Raw genomic sequence first — 22,117 nt, forward strand, 5'->3', positions numbered from 1 at the left:
GTCGAATCGGTGACCTCGATCCGGACTCCCTCGGAGAATACCTACGACCTCGGGTGGGGGTCCCGGTCCGAGGGGGGGTTCGGAGGATGCGCGGGTTGGAGAGTGATAACTCAGCCACCCTTAGTGGTCCCGTACGAGGTGTGGGAGAACGGCCTCGTAGAGTTGGTGAACCTCGGGCCTTCTTGTAGGTACGGCGGTTCGAGGTTTCTATCGTTTTAGCCCGACGTTTTGCCCCTCGGCGGTTTGCGGAGGGAGAACGTCTCGGGCGACTCGGTGAGGAGTCCGAGGAGGATGGGATGCGGCGAGGATTGCGCACCTTTCCTCGAGGTTGCTCGATGCGAGGCTCAGGCTGGTCTGGCACATTCGGGGTCGAGGTCGAGGTCGATTGAAACTGGGCCATTGCAGCGGACAGCTCCGACGTGATCATCGCTCGGAGTAGGTCCTGGAAGACGGGCACGGACAGCATCGAAGGCATGTCCACTGCCTCGGTGCACTCCACCGGGGGCGACCTCGTATCAGAGTATTCCCCTGTGGTGGAGGCACGGCCCGAAGGCTTGGAGGGCTTAGCCGGGGCTGTAAGCATGGGGCTTGCGCCATGCGTCGACGTTGTCCCCGAGGCTGGCTTCTTCGATGTTACGGAACCTGAAGAGGGAAGAGGGGACTTACCCGGGGCCGAGGCTTTCTGTTGTCCCGAGGACTTCGGGGTCGAGTCTCGAGGCGATGCCGAGGTATCCGGGGCCGAGGTCAAGGCCGGGGCCGAGGCCGGGGCCGACCTCGAGGCCGAGGTGGAGGGTTGGTCCGGGGTGAAGAGGTCCGCCATGCGGGCTTTTCTTCGACGGAGGGCCTGGTTCTGGAAAGTAGCGCACTGGGGGCAGGAGTCGGTTGGATGAGCCGCCCCCAGGCAGAGAATGCACCGGCGATGCGAATCTGTGAGGGAAAGAAGCCGCTCACACCGGGTGCACTTTTTAAAGCCGGTCAAAGGCCGGGACATTAAATCGAAAGTAGCCGCGGCTCGATTAGCCACGCGGCCACGGGGACCCGGAAGCCTCCGGGTTGTCAAGAACGAAGCAGGAATCAAGTTAAAAGGTAAAGAATTCGCGCACAGCGACTTAATCGTGAAAAAACAAGAAAAAATTGCGGTGCTAGAAGTCAGTTGGGGCAGAGCCTGAAAAACACGACTTCTAGGCTCGCGGAAAATTTTGAACTGGAGACCACGAGGGGATGCACCCCCTAGTGGAGCAGGAAGGCACGCATGCGTGGAGCAGCAGAGCAAACTTAAATCTTCAATCAAGTTTGCTTGAAAATGCTTCCGCATCGGGGCTCCATAGATGACGTCACCCACATGTGAGAATATCATGCCTGCTTGTCCTGGGATAAACTTCTTCATGAATTTGTGGTGGCCCAATGGTGGTGGTGAAGATGAAAACTGTATCTGAATTCAAGATAGCTTGGGACATGTACATAAGATCTCTAAGGAAGTGAAAAGGACAGTAGATAGCATGGATGGGCAGATTGTATAGGATGATCTTTATCTGCCTTCTTTTTTCTATGTTACATTTCAAAAATATATATTGTGTACAAATAGAAATAGTAATTACAAAAATAAAAGACCCCGCATGACCATGTTTCGCTCTTCAGGGCATCTTGAGGCTAAGTGCCATTTGTACATTATTATCACCATTATTATTCAATGTATTCCTCTCTCCTCTCCTTACATTAGCCCAATCGATAGGATTCACCATTTTTGCCTATGCAGACGATATTCAACTTCTTCACCCTATTAATATCACTAACACCTCTGACATAAAAGACATAAATAATAAACTGGATAACATAAACGAATGGCTATACGCAAATAAACTTTCACTTAACATTGACAAATCTTGTGGGCTACTACTCCCGATTAAAAAATCTGAATCATTACCAGGAACTATCTCTATCAAATCTATCCCACTACACATGGAAACTAAAATTAAACTACTTGGCGTCATCATTGATAGAGATCTCTCTTTTCACGAACATATTAGTTCCGTAGTAAAAGTCTGCTTCTATAAACTTCGCATCATCAGATCATTAATATCCATTCTAAATACTGATTCTATTACTATATTAACCCACTCTTTAGTAATTTCTCACTTAGACTACTGCAACTCGCTCCTCAATGGCCTTCCACAAAAAGAATTACGACGCCTCCAACTGATACAAAATACCGCAATAAAACTTATCTACAAAAAAACCAAATACGATCATGTCACTCCTCTCTTAAAGGAAGCCCACTGGCTTCCAATTTCTTATCGTATCACTTACAAAATTATTCTACTCACTTTCAAAATCAAACTCTTACATCAACCTACATTCCTCGATAAACTTCTTATTCCTCAAAGTTCCACTCGTACATTAAGATCATCTGACCAAAAACTTCTCTATATTCCATCTCTTAAAGATTTTTATTATACTCGCAAACCAAACTTCGCTATAATAGCCCCTACCTTATGGAACTCACTTCCACAATACCTCCGCGACGAACAACAACTAGCCAAATTCAAGATCAATCTAAAGACTTTCTTATTTCGAGATGCTTTTAATCAAACCTAAAAGCATCTTCTCTCTCTTCCTTCGGTCAGCAAACTTCCATTATCTTAATGTTCCCCTCCCTTTTGTTCAATCCTTCCCCCCACTCTCTCCTTTTCATCTATACAATGTAACTTTTTCCCCTTCCACTTTTACCGCCCTCACACTCCAGTTCGTCAAGTCTTTGTCATTTATGTTTAACTTAAGACATCTTTTTGCACATACTGCTACTTTTAATGCTCTTTTTTATAATTTTATTGTAAACCGGCCAGACAATTGTTTGATGGTCGGGATATTAAAAACCAATAAACTTGGAAACTTGTACAGTTTATGGATTATTTAACTTGATATACCACCGATTGAGAAAACCACAGCATTTAACTAAATTGTGACAGACTGCTGGTAAGAGAGCATTGCTCTGTGACTGGATTTGTTTTACATTTTCAATCTTTGCATGTGAATGGGATGTGGCTTTACCAGGATTCAAACTCTACAGGAGAGATAGGTCACACAAAAAGGGTGGAGGAATAGCGCTATATATAAAAGATTCCATACCTTCAACCAGAATGGAAACAACAGTAAGGGCGGACGACTTGGAATCACTATGGGTTAAGCTACCAGCAGGAACTGGAGCAGACATAAAATTGGGTCTGTACTATCGCCCACCTGGACAACGGAAGAAATCGATCAGGATCTGGAGGCTGAACTGAGGCAGGTATGCAAAAGCAGAAGTGTGGTGGTGATGGGAGACTTCAACTACCCGGGAATAAACTGGAGTATTGGGCACTCAAACTGCATGAGGGAGACCAAATTCCTGGAGGTCACGAGGGATTGTTTCATGGAACAGCTGGTCATGGAACCAACACGGGGTGATGCCACTCTTGACCTAATCCTCAACGGACTAGGGGGACCCGCTAAGGAGGTGGCGGTACTAGCCCCACTAGGAAACAGCGATCACAACACGATCCAGTACAGGCTAGAAATTGGATCACCAAAGGTGAAAAGAACTACAATGACTGCACTTAACTTCAAAAAAGGGAATTATGATGCCATGAGGAAAATGGTGGGAAAGAAACTCAACGACAGCGCAAGGAAGATGGAGTCCGTAGAAAATGCCTGGACCATACTCAAAGGCACAGTGCACGAAGCACAGAACCTGTGCATCCCCAAGTACAGGAAAGGGTGCAAAAAAAATAGAACAAAAAACCCAGTGTGGATAACAAATGCAGTGAAAAAGGCGATAAGTGACAAGAAAGCATCATTCAAAAAATGGAAAAAGGACAAAACAGAGGAGAACCAAAAGGAACACAAAAAACACCAAAAGGAGTGTCATCGAGTGGTTAGGAAAGCAAAAAAAGAATATGAAGAGGCTGGCAGGGGAAGCAACAAACTTCAAATCATTCTTCAGGTACGTTAAGGGGAAGCAACCAGCAAGGGAGGAAGTGGGACCCTTGGATGATGGGGACAGAAAGGGAGTGGTAAAAGAGGAAAAGGAGATAGCTGACATGCTAAATAAGTTCTTCACGTCAGTTTTCACGAGGGAGGACACAACCAACATTCCAGAGCCCGAGGAGATCGTAAAAGGAGAGCAGGATGAGAATCTGGTCCAGCTAGAGGTGAGCAAGGTGGATGTCCTCAGGCAGATAGACAGGCTAAAGAGCGACAAATCGCCAGGTCCGGATGGCATTCACCCAAGGGTACTCAAGGAACTAAGGAACGAAATAGCTGAGCCACTTCGACAAATATGCAACCTATCCCTAAAAACTGGAGAGATTCCGGAAGACTGGAAAATAGCAAATGTCACGCCCATCTTCAAAAAGGCTCAAGGGGAGACCCAGGAAACTACAGGCCGGTGAGCTTGACCTTGGTCCCGGGAAAGATGATGGAAGCACTGATTAAAGACAGCATCTGGGAACACATCGACAACTATGGGCAGCTAAAGTCGAGCCAGCATGGCTTCTGCAAGGGCAGGTCATGCCTTACGAACTTATTATACTTCTTTGAGGGGGTAACCAGCCAGGTGGATAAAGGGGAATCCATAGATATCATTTACCTTGACTTCCAAAAAGCCTTCGACAAGGTGCCACACGAAAGACTACTAAGGAAGCTATGGAACCATGGGGTGCAAGGGGAGGTCCACCGATGGATCAAAAACTGGCTGGCGGACAGGAAACAGAGGGTTGGAGTAAAGGGACATTACTCAGACTGGCAATGGGTCACGAGCAGAGTTCCACAGGGGTCGGTGCTGGGACCGCTCCTATTCAATATATTCATTAACGACCTGGAAGCAGGAACAAAATGTGAGGTTATTAAATTTGCGGATGACACCAAACTATATCGCAAGGTCAATAACATGGAGGACTGCGAAGATCTCCAAAAAGATCTGACAACACTGGAAAAATGGGCCAAAAAGTGGCAAATGAGTTTCAACATAGGGAAATGCAAGGTCATGCATATAGGGAAAAAAAACCCGATGTTCACTTACAAAATGGGGGGATCAGCGCTAGGGGTGAGCGACCTTGAAAGAGACCTGGAAGTGATGGTAGACACAACATTGAAGGCGTCGGCGCAGTGTGCCACGGCCTCAAGGAAAGCAAACAGAATGTTGGGTATCATTAAGAAGGGTATCACGACCAGGACAAAGGAAGTCATCCTGCCACTGTATCGTGCTATGGTGCGCCCGCACCTGGAGTACTGTGTTCAGTTCTGGTCGCCGTACCTCAAGAAGGACATGGAGGTACTTGAGAGGGTCCAGAGAAGAGCAACTAAGCTAATAAAGGGCATGGAGGACCTCTCATATACTGACAGACTGAAAAAGCTAGGGCTTTTCTCCCTGGAAAAGCGGAGACTTAGAGGAGACATGATAGAAACCTTCAAGATCATGAAGGGCATAGAAAAAATAGACAGGGACAGATTTTTCAAATTAAGGGGATCAATAAGTACAAGGGGGCACTCAGAGAAATTGAAAGGGGAGAGGTTTAGAACAAACACCAGGAAGTTCTTTTTCACACAGAGGGTGGTGGATACATGGAATGCGCTACCAGAGGATGTGATAAACAGAAGCACGCTACAGGGGTTCAAAGAAGCTTTGGATAGGTACTTGGAAGACAAAGGGATTGAGGGGTACAGATAAGAGTAAAGGTAGATTATAGGGATGGGATTAGAGGTAAATTACAAAATTAATCAGGGACCACTGTTCAGGCACTAGGCCTGATGGGCCGCCGCGGGAGCGGACCGCTGAGCAAGATAGACCTCTGGTCTGACTCAGCGGGGCAACTTCTTATGTTCTTACTTCTTATGTTCTTATGTGTTATATTCCTTAAATTGAAGTTTTTGTTATATCCCTAATGCAGCCCTAAAGGGCAAAAAATGGCCATGTTGGGTCATCTATTTTTGAAATTATGATTTATATTTGTTCATAATAAACTGTGTGTTATCTACAGTTGATGGTCAGCTCCAATTTCCACAGCTGCAGATCACCGCCTCTCCTTTTGATTATGTCTAAGATTTTGGAGCCCATAGGAAAGTCCAGATGGCAGATCCCAGTGAGCAGGGTGGTAGTGTGGGCGAGTCATAGATCCCAAAGACTGGAGAGCCAAGACCATAGTGTAGTGGCGCCTTTTTGAACAATCAAAATAGTGAAAAAGATTAACCGAAAACAATCAGATCCACACAAGGTTAATCAAAAGGAGATTAAATCAATTAAATGAATGAAAGAATCTCAGAATTGCCACTCCAAGGATCATAGTAATATTATTCATATAAGGAATTGTGGCATGGGTATCTTTCATCAATCCAAAATCTTCATATACTAAAAATGACTTTCTTTGTCAATTTACTAAATTTACTAAATTTGGGCATGGAGAAAGTGGAGAGGGACAGATTCTTCAAACGTTCCAAAACTACAAGAACGAGAGGGCATTCGGAAAAATTAAGAGGGGACAGATTCAGAACCAATGCTAGGAAGTTCTTCTTCACCCAAAGGGTGGTGGACACCTGGAATGCGCTTCCAGAGGGTGTGATAGGACAAAGTATGGTTTGGGGGTTCAAGAAGAGATTAGATAATTTCCTGAAGGAAAAGGGGATAGAAGGGTATAGATAGAGGATTACTATACAGGTCCTGGACCTGATGGGCCGCCGCGTGAGCGGACTGCTGGGTGTGATGGACCTCTGGTCTGACCCAGCAGAGGAACTGCTTATGTCCTTATGTACTCAAACATTATTTAAGTTAATTCTTCTTTTTATATATAGTTTCTTAGAAAAAACATATTATTAAGAAAAACAGCTTGTGCATATAACACCATAGAAAACAATATTTATAGTTCCAACCAATATTGGCAGTTGACAATTCTAAACATTCCTCAGTGTGTAACAATTAACATCTTTTCATACTATAAGGTCACAACCAGCATTGGTAGTTGTAGGCAAAAAGCACTTATCTTTTAGCTTTAGCTTTGTGTCTGGCGGCATTGTAAAGTTTGGCACTATAGCCCCATTCAGTGTATCCGACGGGGACCCAGTTCGCCGCTAACACGCGGCTTCTTCAGGGTTTATCCTGTGTCACAGTTGGAACTATAAATAGTGTTTTCTATGGTGTTTTATGCACAAGCTGTTTTTTTTTTAATAATAAGTTTTTTCTAAGAAACTATAAAAAGAAAAAAAAAGAAGAATTAACTTAAATAATGTTTGAGTAGTAAATATCAAATTTAGTAAATTGACAAAGTAAGCTTTTTTGAACAACCCTAAATTAAGCAATAACAGGATCCTTGGTCTGGGTATTTGGCACGTTCAAAATTTAACCTGTGTTTTTGTTTGTTTCATTTGAAGCCTATTGAACATTTAAGAACATAAGAACATAAGAAATGCCTCTGCTGGGTCAGACCCGTGGTCCATCGTGCCCAGCAGTCCGCTCACGCGGTAGCTCAACAGGTCCAGGACCTGTGCAGTAATCTTCTATCTATACCCCTCTATCCCCTTTTCCAGTAGGAATTTGTCCAATCCTTTCTTGAACCCCAGTACCGTACTCTGCCCTATTACGTTCTCTGGAAGCGCATTCCAGGTGTCCACCACACGTTGGGTAAAGAAGAACTTCCTAGCATTTGTTTTGAATCTATCTCCTATCAACTTTTCCGAATGCCCTCTTGTTCTTTTATTATTAGAAAGTTTGAAGAATCTGTCCCTCTTTACTCTCTCTATGCCCTTCATGATCCTATAAGTCTCTATCATATCTCCTCTAAGTCTCCTCTTCTCCAGGGAAAAGAGACCCTGTTGGAGCTGCATTCAGCACATTACAGAAGGAAATAGCTAATAAAAACATTTGGTGTTTGTTAACTAAATGGAGTAGCAGTAAATAGTTTATCCCAACTGAGTTCTTTTTACTGGGGCCACAGTTGATAAATTTTAGAATACTGAATCTGAGGTGGATAATTTTTTTTTTTTTTTAAATTGAAATATTTTCACGATGTTACATTCACATAATTAGGATATGGATCCAAAAGAAAATAATATACAAACAACTTAGGGCTCCTTTTACTAAGGTGTGCTAGGGCTTTAACGCACAGAATAGCGCGCTACATTGCTGCGCGTGCTAGACCTTAACGCCAGCATTGAGCTGGCTTTAGTTCTAGAAGCGTAGCGTGCGGTAATTTCCTGCGTGTGCTAAAAACGCTAGCGCACCTTAGTAAAAAGAGCCCTTAATTAGACAAACTAAACTTACAAATCCATCTAGCCCACATTATTGTTGGAAGAAGACAGCTCATTAGTTTAGAAACCAGCAAAGAAATAAAAAAAAATAGGAAGGAAGGGGAGAAAATCTTCCCCCCTTTCTATCCCTATTAAATACAAATGAGCGCTATTTAATTATTACCCCAATTTTGAAAAAAAACAAAACCAAGCAGGTCAAGTTTTTTCCTCCTTAGCCCTTTCAGGACCAAGGGACATATTTGTCCCATAACTTTAAAATCCTATAAATTTTGATTGGGATAGTCTACAGTTCTAAATTTGATATGTACGGATTCCATATGATACTACCTTTATGTAAACAAACTGGTTCCGACATTCATTCATTAGCGTCGTTGCCAGATTGATGAGAAGATTCACTTGCCACACTGTCCATAAGCCAGAAGTGTGATTTAAAAAAAAAAAAAAAAAATGATATTTCACAAAAAAAATCAATTTTTTGGCATCTGCAAGCCCTTTTTACCATAAAAATGTCGTCAAAACCACAAAAATTGGCCTACGATCCTTATGGTCCTGAAAGGGTTAAGAAATAAATCTAATTGAAGTGGATCCCAAAAAATAGACTCTCTGTCTTGGACATGTAGTAGGCATTTGCAGGGGAACTTCAGAAAAAAAAAGTAGCACCTATTTCAAGAACCTTAGGACGTAAAGCCAAAAAAGCCTTCCTCCTAAGCTGTGTAGATTTCGCCACATCGGGGAACATCAAAACTTTGTCTCCACAAAGTTTTGCCTCTCTGTTTTGAAAGTAAAATTTCAAAATAAGAGCCTTATCTGACTCATTTAAACAGGTAATTAACGAGGTGGATAATTTTAAGCAGAAATTGAATAACTTAAAAAAAAAATTTAAAATACAGTTCTTATGAAAGGAAATTTGTCTATCGGCAATAGAATGGAATTTTTGGAAAATGGTATTAGATATAGCAACTTGTTTTTTGAACTGTCCAAATTCTAGGTTGATGGGCTCCCATTGAAATACTAAAAAATATTTAGGAAGCTTTTATGCGTGCAGAAGCCTGCTTTTTATGTACTGAATACCCTCAATATTTAGAGGGGGGTCTGAATCCAGATGAATTAGATCTAAACACCTGTCTCCAAACATTATAGAGGAGCCTTATATAAGGGCAAATTTAATTATTATCTTTGTGTTAGCTGTAGATAGAGATAGAATTCTAAAGTTGTTTTTTTGGGGTTTTTTTTTTTTTTTTTACTACTTCTGCTCAAGTTTTTCTTGCTTATGTTGCTTTACTGCCAGGACCTCACCCAGCGGTCTAAGGGCAGTCTCGGTGGCCAGTTTGGCTGAGGAACCTGCAGGGGCAAGAGCAACTGGAGATCACTAGTCCAACAGGCAATAGATCACCAGACCATTTAAAGGTGGGCCTGGGGGGACAGCCTTCAGGTGGTGGTGGTAAAGAGCAAAGGGGATTGAGATCGGGTGGTTGGCCCTTTTCCAGAGGGAGGCGGGAGGTGTGGCTATGGCAGCAGCTGGCCCAGGAGGACCTGTTTTTGGTTGTAGTCAACCTCTACTGTGTTAGCTTTCCCAGAAGCTTTATTACATTGACCCATTCCATCCAGCTTGCTAACCAGACTTCTGTGTGGAACAGTATCAAAAAACTTACTGAAATCCAGATGAGAACTCTACTGAACTTTTCTGATTCACTATTTTTACTACCTTCTTAAAGAGCTCAAATTTGACAGGACCTTCCTTTTATGAAACCATTTTGTCTGGTATCCTGTATTCTTTCAGTAAAAGGAACCTTCAAGACATATGGGCAGTACTTTAATTGTGTTGCCAAGAAACAGCCAAGTTTCTGGAGCTGTTTGAACAGTTTGACAAGGCAAAATAGTGATGTGCAAAGACAGAGGCCTTCATTTTCAGAAAAGATGCGTATTTCAGATAATATGAGAGCAGGTGTAGGGTTACCATATTTTGGGCCACAAAACTGTGGACACATGGCCCCGCCCCCCCATAAAGCCTCCTTTCTTCTTCGCTGAGAAGCTCCGGCCGTGTCTGGAGGACATGGAGCATGCACGGATATGTGTGACATCATCCATGCAAGCTCAGAGGCTCTCCAGGTGCGGCCAGAGCTCGTCGGGGTTTTCCAAAACCCGGACAAACTGCCGGGTTTTGGAAAGTCCATCTGGGCACCTGGTCAATCCTCTAAAAAGAGGATATGTCCGGATTTTCCCAGACGTCTGGTAACCCTAAGCAGGTAGAAAGTTCGTGTGTTTACAGCACAGTGACAATGTAGTTCCTTGTGCTTTTTCCTCTTCACTTCACCTCCAGCCTTCACCAAACTGTAACCCAATAGCACAAACACACAGTCTAACACTCCCAAGATCATTCAGAAACCTTAGCAGCACTCGGGTGATTTTACCATCTTTCCTTTAGGAAGACATTGCATAACAAACAGCAGCCTGGTGCAGAGAATCACAGCTGCCCTAAAAAGAATGAAGAGCTCGTTTGAGAGAGCTCAATGGAACTAAAAGAAGCTGCTCAGTGTTTACTTTTTTGTGGCTTCCAGGGCAAGCTCAAATAACCCAGGCAACTTAGCTGCACAACCAGGCTCACACTGGTTCATGCTTTAGTTCATGCTAAATCAAACTTTTGACTGCAGCTGAAAGCCAGCTCCCTGCACACAGCAGGCCATATTTACTCTATGCTATATGAAGATATTTGTGTGCTATGCCAGAACACTCTGCCCAACGAGAGGGGACATGTACAACACCAATGCCTAATTTGAAACAAAATGTTACAAAGGGGCAGAAATAGGAAACAAAGGTCAGTCAAAAGCATAAAATAACCCCATTAAACTGAATATTACATGAAGCTGGGAACAAAATAGCAGTGCAAACAGGCAACAACCTGCAGTTCTGGCACACTGCAGCATAACTAAGGAAGGCAATGCCAATATAATCTTGGTACAGTTGTGCCTGGTTGTCCAAGATAAGCCACAACTGATATAGGAAGTTTATGAAAAATACACATCATGGCTTCAGAATATGCCTGCTTCTTTTGCATTTGTAAAAGACTCCCCAAACCATGCACTTAGAAAGATGAGGTTCTCCTGCACCCCTTTAACTGATCAGTGAAATTCTTGCACCCACTTCCTACCAACATGTGTCCACTAGTGACTACCGACAGCTACATATATTTGCTGTTACTCCTGGGGTAATTCTGCACAACTACACAGTATGCAGAGAATTCCTCATTCCCGCAGGATGCACAGAATTCTGCACAGGTAGCAGCAGCTCTTTTCACGTTCTGCTGAACATGGCAAGAGGAGGAGGAAGTAAACTATTGCATATCAGGTCACTTCCTCCTCCTGTGTTAGCTTAGATCAGACTGCTTATGCGAACTGCAAACCCTTCCTCCCTACTGCAGGAGCTCATGGGGAAGGGGAAGAGAGAGTGAGCAGAGCTGCTGGTGGTGGATGAATGTACTGTGGGAGATTGGGATACAGTAAAGGTGGATGAATATGACTTGGAGAAGGTGGGGAGGGGAGAACAAAGAATGAGAGGTTAGGGTATCACATGCAGGAGAAGAGACTTTGGGGACAGACAGAATTAGGGGTCTTCTTGGGATTTAGAAGGAGAGACAACTGCAGTTGGAGTGAGGAGGCTAAAACCTGAGAAAAGAAAAGACAGGAAAGGATTTTAGGCCTTATGATGATAATCTTTTTGCAAATAAACTTTGAAGAATTTAAAAATATTGTGCACAGAATTACCCTAAGAGTAAACTGTTAGTTGCTAACAATGCTAACTGCTAGCATGATGCTATAATTATATTACTGCACAGTTATACAACTGTCTGTCTTGAATTTTAAGACCCATCTTGGCACCTCATTTGACCTCTTCTGGTTAAGAATCCCTGACAGAGGCTTTGAGTAAATGCCAGTTCACTTACTGACTGTAAGGTCATATCTAGAGTCATTCTGACATGGAGGAGTTGCCTGAGAACTGGGTTTGGATTCTCGCTGCAGCTCCTTGCGACTTTGGCAAATCACTTAACCCACCATTGTCTTAGATACAAAGGTACCTGCATAATACAACATTTATTGATTTCTACTCCACTTTAACCTCACAGTTTTAGGCGGATAACAATAAGAAAATTAACCAGTCATTTCCAGTGAATTACTATAAAAAATGTAATACAAACATATTAACAAAATCATAAGTTACCATATTTGCTAAATAGGATTGTTTTCATTTTCTTCTGAAAGACTTTAGAATCTAGCATAGAAAGTAAAATTCCGAGAAACGTTTGTTCCAGTTTTGCTGCTTGAAACGTCAATAAGGCTTCTAGCTCAATTTATTTTTTCCCTTAATTAATGGGAAACTAAAAGGATTTTGAACTTCCTAAATTTTATTTGTCTTTGAAAGCAAATGTTTCATTCAAGAAGACTGGAGCATACAAAACTTTTTTAAAATAAACTGTAAAATTTAAATAAAATTTGAGCTTGTACAGGAAGCCAATGTACCTTTGAATAAGCAAAAGATGTGTGATCATATTTTCTCAATGAAAAAAATCAATCTTAAAACCGTGTTTTGTACAGTTTATAATGGTTTTATCATTAATATTGGGCAAGATATTACAATAATCTAATAGTCCCAAGTTCAAAGATTGTACTGAAAACCAAAACTGTGCTTCTTCAAAATATTTATGAATATTTCTCAAGTTATGCATTACTATGAAAGATTTCTGAACTACTTTATTAATTTGAAATTAACATCTGCCTACCATTACTCCTAATAATTTCAAAGAGGGTCCCAATGAGTATTTTACCATATTCACCTCAATACAAGTCCCTTTCCCTTAGGTTTTAATAGCAAAACACTGATATAATACCCCCACCGTCCAAAAGAAGTATGATCCTTGTTTACTGGATGATCCGAAAAAACCCACACTTTTCCTTACAGTCTTTGGCCCTTTCCATGCTTAGAGCTCCTCAGCTACACAAATATATATATATTCTGTTCAACCAGAAAAGGAAACTAGCAATGGTATCTACACCATAAAAACATTGATAAATCCAGATTTCTTTACTAAGTGAAGATTTAGGTATTATTTTCCAGATAATTAAGGACTAAACACCTAATACAAGGCTACCATCATCCTCACAAGAGGATGATGATGATAGGCAGTCGACCACTCTCTGCAGTGCATGCTCCAAAGGCACAACCATGTGCTGTCAGCACCATTCCACTTCAGGTTAATGATGAGCTTGCATTTACCTCGCTAATAGGATCCCTTGGTATTCTTCCAGCTGCCTCATGAAACTGGGGTTGGGTTTGGTGACAGAACGCCTCTCTTTCACATAGTCAAAGGCTCTATCCAGGTTCCAGCCATACTCCTTCATGGCATAGGCAATGACAGTTGAGGCAGAGCGACTCACACCCATCTTACAATGAACCAGACATTTAGCACCATGTTTCCTATGTAGAAAAGGAGAGGGAAAGGAAAAATGAGTTCACGTGTGTTTTAAAAATATTAGTTGAAACCTTAAAATCAGGTATTTACATTACTTATGCACAACCAGAGCAAAACATAATGAGAAATACAGAAACTTGATAGCAGATAAGACATCCAGTCTGCCCATCCACCATCTCTTCCTCTCCCTAAGAGATCCCATGTGCCTATCCCATGCTTTCTTGGATTCAGACATGTTTGTCTCCACTAGTGCTGTCTGATTCACCGATTCACTTTGGTGAATCGATTTGAATTGATTCATTGTCTGAGAAAATTGGACTCACCGATTCAGTGATCAACACCCCTCACCCATACACCTCAGTGAGACCTGACATACCTCCAAGGTCTCCTAAAGCAGCAGCAATGACAGTGCTCTGAATGGGCTGCTTCACGACCTGCCCCATTGGGGCCTTCCCTCTGCCTTGGCACTGATGATGTCATCAGTGATGCAGCAGAGGGAAGCCCTAGTGGGGCAGGCTGCGAAGCAGCCCATTCAGAGCACTGCTGCTGTTTTAGGAGGCTTTGGAGGTATGTCAGGTCTCACCGTGGAAGGATTGGTGTGGGGTGCTGCTGCACAGGGGGATGGGAGGGAGGGATGGACGGAAAGCTGCTGTACAGGGAGGTGGGAGGGGAGGAAAAATGCTGCACATGGGAGAGGAGAGGAAGAATTGAGGTGGAGGAGAGGAAGGGAGAGATGAAACAGGTAGAAAGGGTGAGAGGGAAAAATCTTGCATATGGTGGAGAGGAGGGAGATATGCATGGAGAAGAGAGAGGGAGAAATATTGGACATAGGGTGGAGGGCAGGGAAAGATGGTGCAAGAGAAAAATAATTTGGCATATGATAATGGAGGGGAGGAAAGGAAAGATGTTGCATGGAGGGGCATAGAGAGGTTTGACCAAGGGCACAAGGGAGAGAGAGAGTAGACAGAGGAAAGAAACAAATGTTGGATATGTCAGTGGAAGGTAGAAAAAAAAAAGATTTTATTTCTATTTTGTGATTATAATATGTCAGATTTGAAATGTGTATCCTGCCAGAGCTGGTGTTAGACAGCGAGCATGAGTTAGGACCTAACAGAGAAAGGAAAAGTAATTTTTGTTTATACCACAGCACTGGCATGGTGGCTGGTATGGGGTGGGTGGAAAGACTACAAAATAAACCCATCAGGACATTTGAAAAAAAAAATGCCGGATTGGGTGGGAAAAGAATCGAATTGAACTAAAAAAAAAAACAATATCAAATTGAATCAAAAATTTTTTTCCATGAATCAGCCAGCACTAGTCTCCAACACCTCTACTGGGAGACTATTACACACATCTACCAAGGTTAACATTATAGTCAATCTGTTCAGAGGTCCATACACATATGCAGTTTATCACATTATTTGAATGGATCTTTTAGTTGCTCAAGAGTGCTGCTTTGTTCCTTTTCAGGAACCTCAAAGAGGATCTCCGCCCTTGATTAGTCATGAAAAACCACAATGCTAATTCTTATAGATAAAACAAAAAGGAAAATATATTACAAGCAATACCAGTAATCACTGGGTCACATGAACAAATGAATCCTGAAGAGGTGTACGTCAGCATAAGAACATAAGAATAGCCTTACTGGATCAGACCAATGGTCCATCTAGCCCAGTATCCCGTCTTCACGGAGGCCAATCCAGGTCACAAGTACCTGGCAAAAACCCAAATAGTAGCAGCATTCCATGCCACCGATCCAGGGAAGCGGTGGCTTCTCCCATGTCTGTCTCAGCAGTTTATGGACTTTTCCTCCATGGATCCATTTTAGTTTTAGAACTTGCAACATCTGACGATACTGATATGTTAAAGCAGAGACTAATACCTGAATCAGAGCAAATGTTACCTAACATGTTGTCTAGGTAAATGATTAGTCATCATGGTAAAGGCAGACAGAAGTCGAAACCAGTCTAATAGCACAAAGAACAAGAACTGAAAGCACACAATCCTGCCCTAGTACTGTTCTGCCTTGGATGGATTTAACAAGGAGCCTCATACTTTTGGTACAGCCAGGCACTATACAGAGAAAACATTTGCAAGTTGTTGTTTTTTTTTTTTAAAATTACAGTATTTAAGAATGACTAGATGCAATAAAAGTACACCTCAATAAAACAAATCAGAAACATGCAGCACTTCAAATATTAGACAGGGGGTGCATTCTCCATCACTTCTCTGGAGAGCAAAACTGTTTCAGTGTTTATAGACTAAGCTTGTGCAGATCTTGTTACACCTGTGGTACCAGAGGCCAGCCAAGCCTGCTCAATATATGATATGCATGCTGTGGTTTCTGGTTGCAAAGCAGAAATAAAATGAATGACTGCTAACTAAATTTTCAAAGCTTACTATACTGTGGAAAAGTATGTTTTTATGCTTTTGAAACTAAAGAACTGCCCTGGAATCTTATCAAATATGAATGGCCACAATTCCTCTTGTTGCCCCTTAGTCATTAAGCAATCTTGCACATAAGAAAGGTATAACATATGAGTCAAGTTAAAGAATTCAACTGAACTTATTTAAATCCATTTCCAATAGAAAAGGAAAATATTGGCAAACACTGGGGAGAAAAGCAAGTGTACCATTATGGTTCCAGTCTGTTTGAACATGTCAACTTACTTAGCTTTGGAGATGAATTTGTAAGTATCATTCCAATATGCCAGGAGATCAGTGGCTTCTTCATCATACACCCGAATGTTGTGATATTCAAAGATCCCTGGGAAGAAGTTATCAATCTCTCGCGTGACATTCAAGATGTACCGCACTCTATGACCAGGAACAGAGATGCAAAATATTAGCAACTTCAACAGTAAAACAAATATAGTCTCAAGTTGACTGTGTTGTTTTTCTGGTTTAGGCTAGTATAATAGACTGAAAAAGAGGTTCATGTGGGGAGCAAAACCACACTTTCAAGTTAAAACATTCTGAGAAGAGGGTTCAAGTTTGTAGCTAAGGCACTGATGAGGTCAGCAGGCATTTAAAAGCACTAGTTTCCTATTTCATGTCTTCATATTTTAATTGGTCACTGGGTGGATCACTTTTCTTCTCTCTTTCTTTAAGTGTTTCAAAGTTTGGCCTTGGAGTAAAAAAAAAAAATAATAATAATTTCTGTCTTACAGTTAAAAATAATACACAAAGACATTTTCTAAAGAAACCCTGACCATCATATTTAGAACTTAATTCTAAAGTTATCATGAAGACTACATTTTCGCCAAAAGTAGGTCCTTAGGCCATTAGTCTACACATAATCCCACAGGGCCATCTCTGACGCAGTGTATTTGTTTTGGAACTAAAATGAATTATAAAACAAATTCTCCCAAACACACAGGAAATGTGCTGCTTCTTGTTTCCTCACTCAAATTCCTGCTTTGATGTACAAATGTGAAAGGCAGTAATCAAGTTTCTAACTAAAAAAGAAATACTACAGTAGGCCATTCTGGAAATGACTAATAGTGGTGGAAGGTTCTAGGACTTCAGGCAAGGGCAAAGACTAACAAACGGAGGTTCAATTACTACCTTTTCTCATTACAGAGCACATTAAAGGATGTTTTATATATTTATTTAAAACATAGTAACATAGTAAATGACAGCAGATTAAAGACCTGAGCGGTCCATCCAGTCTGCCCATTAAAAATACAGTAAAACCTTGGACTGCAAGTAACTTGGTTTGCAAGTGTTTTGCAAGACAAGCAAAACATTTTATTAAATTTTAACTTGATAAACAAGCAATGTCTTGCAGTACAAGTACATACAGTATACACACTTCACAACTGAGCCGAAGGTTCTTCTCTCTCTGACATGCAAGAGTGTACTGACTGTTCTAAAGGAGCAAAGTCTTGCAATACAAGCACATATAGTATACACACATCACATAATCACAACTGAGCTGATGGTTCTTCTCTCTCTGAAATTGCGGGAGTGTAGTGACAGTTCTAAATGAGCAAGGTCTTGCAACACAAGTGCGTATAGTATTTTGCATTAAAGTTTCTGGGTTGTGGAACGAATCATCTAAGTTTCGATTATTTCCTATGGGGAAATTTGCTTTGATATACGAGTGCTTTGGATTACAAGCATGCTTCTGGAACGAATTATGCTCGCAAACCAAGGTTTAACTGTATATGATTAAATTAACTTGTCTCTGCTTTGATATTTCTGGGTCATAGACTGTAAAGTCCACCTGGTATTGTCCTAGGTTCCAAATGCTGAAGTTGACATCCAAGCTCACTCCAGCCTATCCAACTATCCTGTTTGCAGGATATCTACCATAGAGTCTGGCCAGTAACATCCTCATGTTCCAAGCTAGTGGAGTTCCCATTGATGCCCTCTCCAGCCCATCCTACACCATATCACCACATATGGGACACAGATCGTGCAAGTCTATCCAGTACCGGTCTTATATTTTTGCTTTCCAGATTTCCTAAGCGGGTTATACCCCAAATAGTACTAGGGCATCGGCATCGCCGGCATCAGCATGTCCTGTGCCCGAAAATCTGCTTCCTGTGCCATGAACTCTCAGGCCTTGAGCATGCACGCATGCTCAAGGCCCGGCACAGGAAGCAGATTTTCGGGCACAGGACATGCTGATGCCGGCGATGCCGATGCGGAGGGAAGTAAGAAGAGGGTTCAGGTGGGTTGGGGGATCTCAGGTGGCGCGGGGGGGTGCCCGATGGCGGGGGGGGGGGGATGCATGATGGCGGCGGGGGGGTGCTGGATCGCAGGGGGGAGGGTGCCCGTTCGCGCTGCTGGCCTCGGGGGGGAAGGTTTGGGGTGGGAACATATCAAAGCAAGTTTCCTTTACTTCCTATGGGGAAACTTGCTTTGACATACGAGTATTTTGGATTACGAGCATGCTCCTGGAACGGATTATGCTCGTAATCCAAGGTACCACTGTACATGTAATTGCTAATTGGGTGCTACGTGGTATTCTATTATCTTCACAAACAACTCATAAATGCACAGGGCCATTGTATAGGGGAATGCATAGGTAGGTCCAACATTTATGCGTGCAACTTATAAAATACTGTTAAGTTATGCTGTGTCAACAGCTGGCGTAAATGGGGGCATGCCTAAATGTTGTCTCATAAATGCCAATTTACATTACTGTAGTATTCTAGTACAGAATCTTAGTGGGCTACATCTAGGTGTCAAAATTGTTGTGCCCAGTTATAGAATTGCCTCCATTGTGTGCAATGGCTGAGAGATGACAGCTTGCTTCCTCAGATGCAAGTATTCAGATTCAATCCCAATTCCCTGGGTTGGAAGCAGCTTCCAAAATGCAATTTATGGAAGCATGAGGAAACGTCATATGGCAATCAAATTTAGTACTAAAAGATGATATGTTAAGAGATGCTCAGAGTGTATAGGGTGGAACAAAGGGATTGGACAGTTTGAATGGAGTAGTATTCAAATACTATGTTGGTTTGGAAATAACAAAATGTCAATGTACTGGTCCTCTTTTTGTGGGTGTCAGGGGTGAGGAGGAAGGATATTTTTCCAGTCCAGCTCATTTTTGAATGTGATGTGTCTTTCCATTGTTTCCTCCCTCCAATCTCAAATTTGAACCCATTTCATTAAATATTTGGAGTGTTATTTTGTCCCCATTCATACAGCCAGGTAGACATTTTCAAACCCTTATGTATAAATTTTGTACCAAGATACTTTGGGTGGAAAAGAATTACACAAATTACTATAAAAGCTTCAGCTGCATTAAAAACTCTTATGTATTTTGTTTCTTCAACAAGATTAGAAAGACATGCAAAAACAATGTCCTTGTAATGGTTATCTTTTGCTATCCTGACACATTTAGGTCAAATGAAGTTCATAAGTTCTCCATAAATAAAATCTTTTATAATCAGTTTACATGAAAGTTGGAACACAAAAAGAAAGATTTGAGGACATTAAGACTTCCCTGCTGACTAGCAGAATGTGGTTCTGAATTTCAAAAGAAAAGTCTCAAAAATCTGGCAAGGAAAGCACAGAGTTAATTTCGCTTACAGAGGAAATACCAGGAAACCATTGGGCCAGCCCAATGAGATAAAGGAACGAAGGAAAAAAATCAAACCAGGATGTTAGGTGGTATGTAACAACATTTCAGTCCATTATGCACGCTTAGTTTGAAGCAGAGGCTTCTCAGCCAGCACCAAGTCTACAGAGCAGGTTCCAGTCTTCAGTCTTATGTAGTATGCAAGATCTGACTATAGTAAGAGTTAATTTCAGGCCCAAATTATAGAACCATGTTTTGAATATTGGGGGAGAACGCCAATCTGTTTTTAAGTTTGAAACAATGAACAGTCTACTGTAGAAGTATCAGTTCATAGACAACCCCGCGAAAGACAAATGTGCGCGCCGACAACTGAGCGCAAGACGGAGGCGCGCGCCAAAGAAAATTACAATTTTTAGGGGCTCCGACAGGGGGTTTTGTTGGGGAGCCCCCCCAGTTTACTTAATAGAGATCGCGCCGGCGTTGTGGGGGGTTTGGGGGGTTGTAACCGTCCACATTTTACTGTAAACTTAACTTTTTCCCTAAAAACAGGGAAAAAGTGAAGTTTTCAGTAAAATGTGGGGGGTTACAACCCCCCCCAACACCCCCACAACGCGGCGCGATCTCTATTAAGTAAAGTGGGGGGGTTCCCCCCCACGCATCCGTAAAAACTGTAATTTTCTGTGGTGCGCACCTCCACGCTGCGCTCAATTGTTTGCGCGCGCCTTTGTCCCAGCGCGCTTTTGACCTGACACCTTGTCCCGGCGTTCTTTTGACCTGACACCAGAAGTATCCCGACACTGATGTAGCATCCCATATGTTTTGTTTAGTGTGTTTAAACATCCATGTTTGGTCAGTAGCACATCACAGGAAGACTTTAACCTGTTTCTTTTGAACTTGGATATTGCTGTACTATTGTAATTAAGAATACTGGTTCTATGACTCAGTATGAAGCCTTCAGGCAAAGGTGAGGCAAAGTAGTAAAGCTGCCTAACAAAAAGCAGAATACAGGGAATCGTGTACCTGTCAGTGGCTATGTGAGTGTCTGCACAGCTGCAGGTAGCCAACGTGACAGTCAAAAGTAGAATGAATGATTTTTATGAAGGACTTAAAAGGTCAGGTACTACTTTTCTGGTAAAGACTATTTTCCTTCAGGGCAGATAAACCACCCAAGAAAACAAAGATTTATGTAAGAACATACAACTAGTCAGAATAGTCTATAACCTAATGAGAGTGAACAGGGCCAAGCCTCACTGATGAGCAGGATGTATTAGCACCATTATAATACCTTGCACGCAACCTGAGGAAGTTGGGGCAAGTGCTGAAAGGGAATGGAAAGGAGCGTGTGAATCTATAAAGTTGAGAATGGGGTGAGATAGAGAAGGGATTATAGGGGAAAAGGGATGGAGAGATTTGTTGTAGATGTCTGTGTCAAGCACAAGTTGATCTCTTCAGAGATTAAAAATACAAGAATATAGGCAGCCTCTTGAAAGAAGAGTAGCTTTCTGAATTAAGGGCATGCATGAGCATGCACTCAAGTTTGTCAGTGCACCTAAAAATTCTATTCTAGGCAGGGAAAGTGTGTGCATAGTGCTTGTACACACGTATACCTATATGGTAATATGCATACAATTGATTTATGTATTAGTAGGTTCTTGTGCAATACAAAGTGTGGCTTAAAAATTGAAAAGCTCAAATAAACATGAAAAAAATGCTTGCAAATCAGGAAGAGTTAGTTTTAAATAAGAACTCATTTTGTTATTTTCGCCATTCACTACTTCTGTGAATGCACGTAAAACTAACTATACACAAGGATCAAGCAATAGATGGGATAGAACTTCCATATAAATCTAAATGTTCACTTTATGAAGCAATTAGCAAGTATGTCTAACATTAATTCGGCTCACCCTCTGTTCTGTAAATCTTCCAAATTTGAGGCATTCCACTCAGAGCCCTGTGCAAAAATAGAAAAAATAGTATTAGTATATTTCTAAAATTCTGGCAAGTTTACTAGTCTGAAAGTAGATCAAGGATTAGCTTCCTTAAAGACGCGACTGAGAAAGCAATTCCAAGGGGTGGAGTGCCACACAGTACTTTCCCACATTGATGGCCATCCCAAAGATATTGAATTCTAATTTTTGGAGGTGAAAGAATAAAGTCTAATCTAATCTAATCTTCTATTTGTGCGTCGCACAGGCTCAAGGCGATTTACAAAGGGAAGTAAGAGAGAGAGGGGGAGGAGGTGGGAAGGGGAGGGCGAGGAGAGGCTAGGAGGAGAGAGTGGGAAATGGAAGAGAAAGAGGGACATCGGGAAAACAGAATAGTAGTCCTGGATGCAGACTAGGAAA

At 42.0% G+C, this 22,117-nt stretch overlaps 1 protein-coding gene across 4 annotated transcripts in view; it reads right to left on the reverse strand.

Annotated features, from left to right (window-relative positions):
- SSH2 (slingshot protein phosphatase 2) overlaps positions 1-22,117 on the reverse strand; it is a 279,823-nt gene that overhangs the window by 19,433 nt on the left and 238,273 nt on the right. For all 4 annotated transcript variants that reach the window (XM_033921733.1, XM_033921735.1, XM_033921731.1 and 1 more), the window contains 3 exons: positions 21,677-21,723; positions 16,409-16,555; positions 13,543-13,743 (listed from right to left, as the gene is read on the reverse strand). In XM_033921733.1, the coding sequence (XP_033777624.1) occupies positions 13,543-13,743; positions 16,409-16,555; positions 21,677-21,723 (395 nt within the window). The remainder of the gene's footprint in view (positions 1-13,542; positions 13,744-16,408; positions 16,556-21,676; positions 21,724-22,117) is intronic.

Source organism: Geotrypetes seraphini, chromosome 15 (genome assembly GCF_902459505.1).
Source record: "Geotrypetes seraphini chromosome 15, aGeoSer1.1, whole genome shotgun sequence".
Classification (NCBI taxonomy): Eukaryota; Metazoa; Chordata; class Amphibia; order Gymnophiona; family Dermophiidae; genus Geotrypetes; species Geotrypetes seraphini.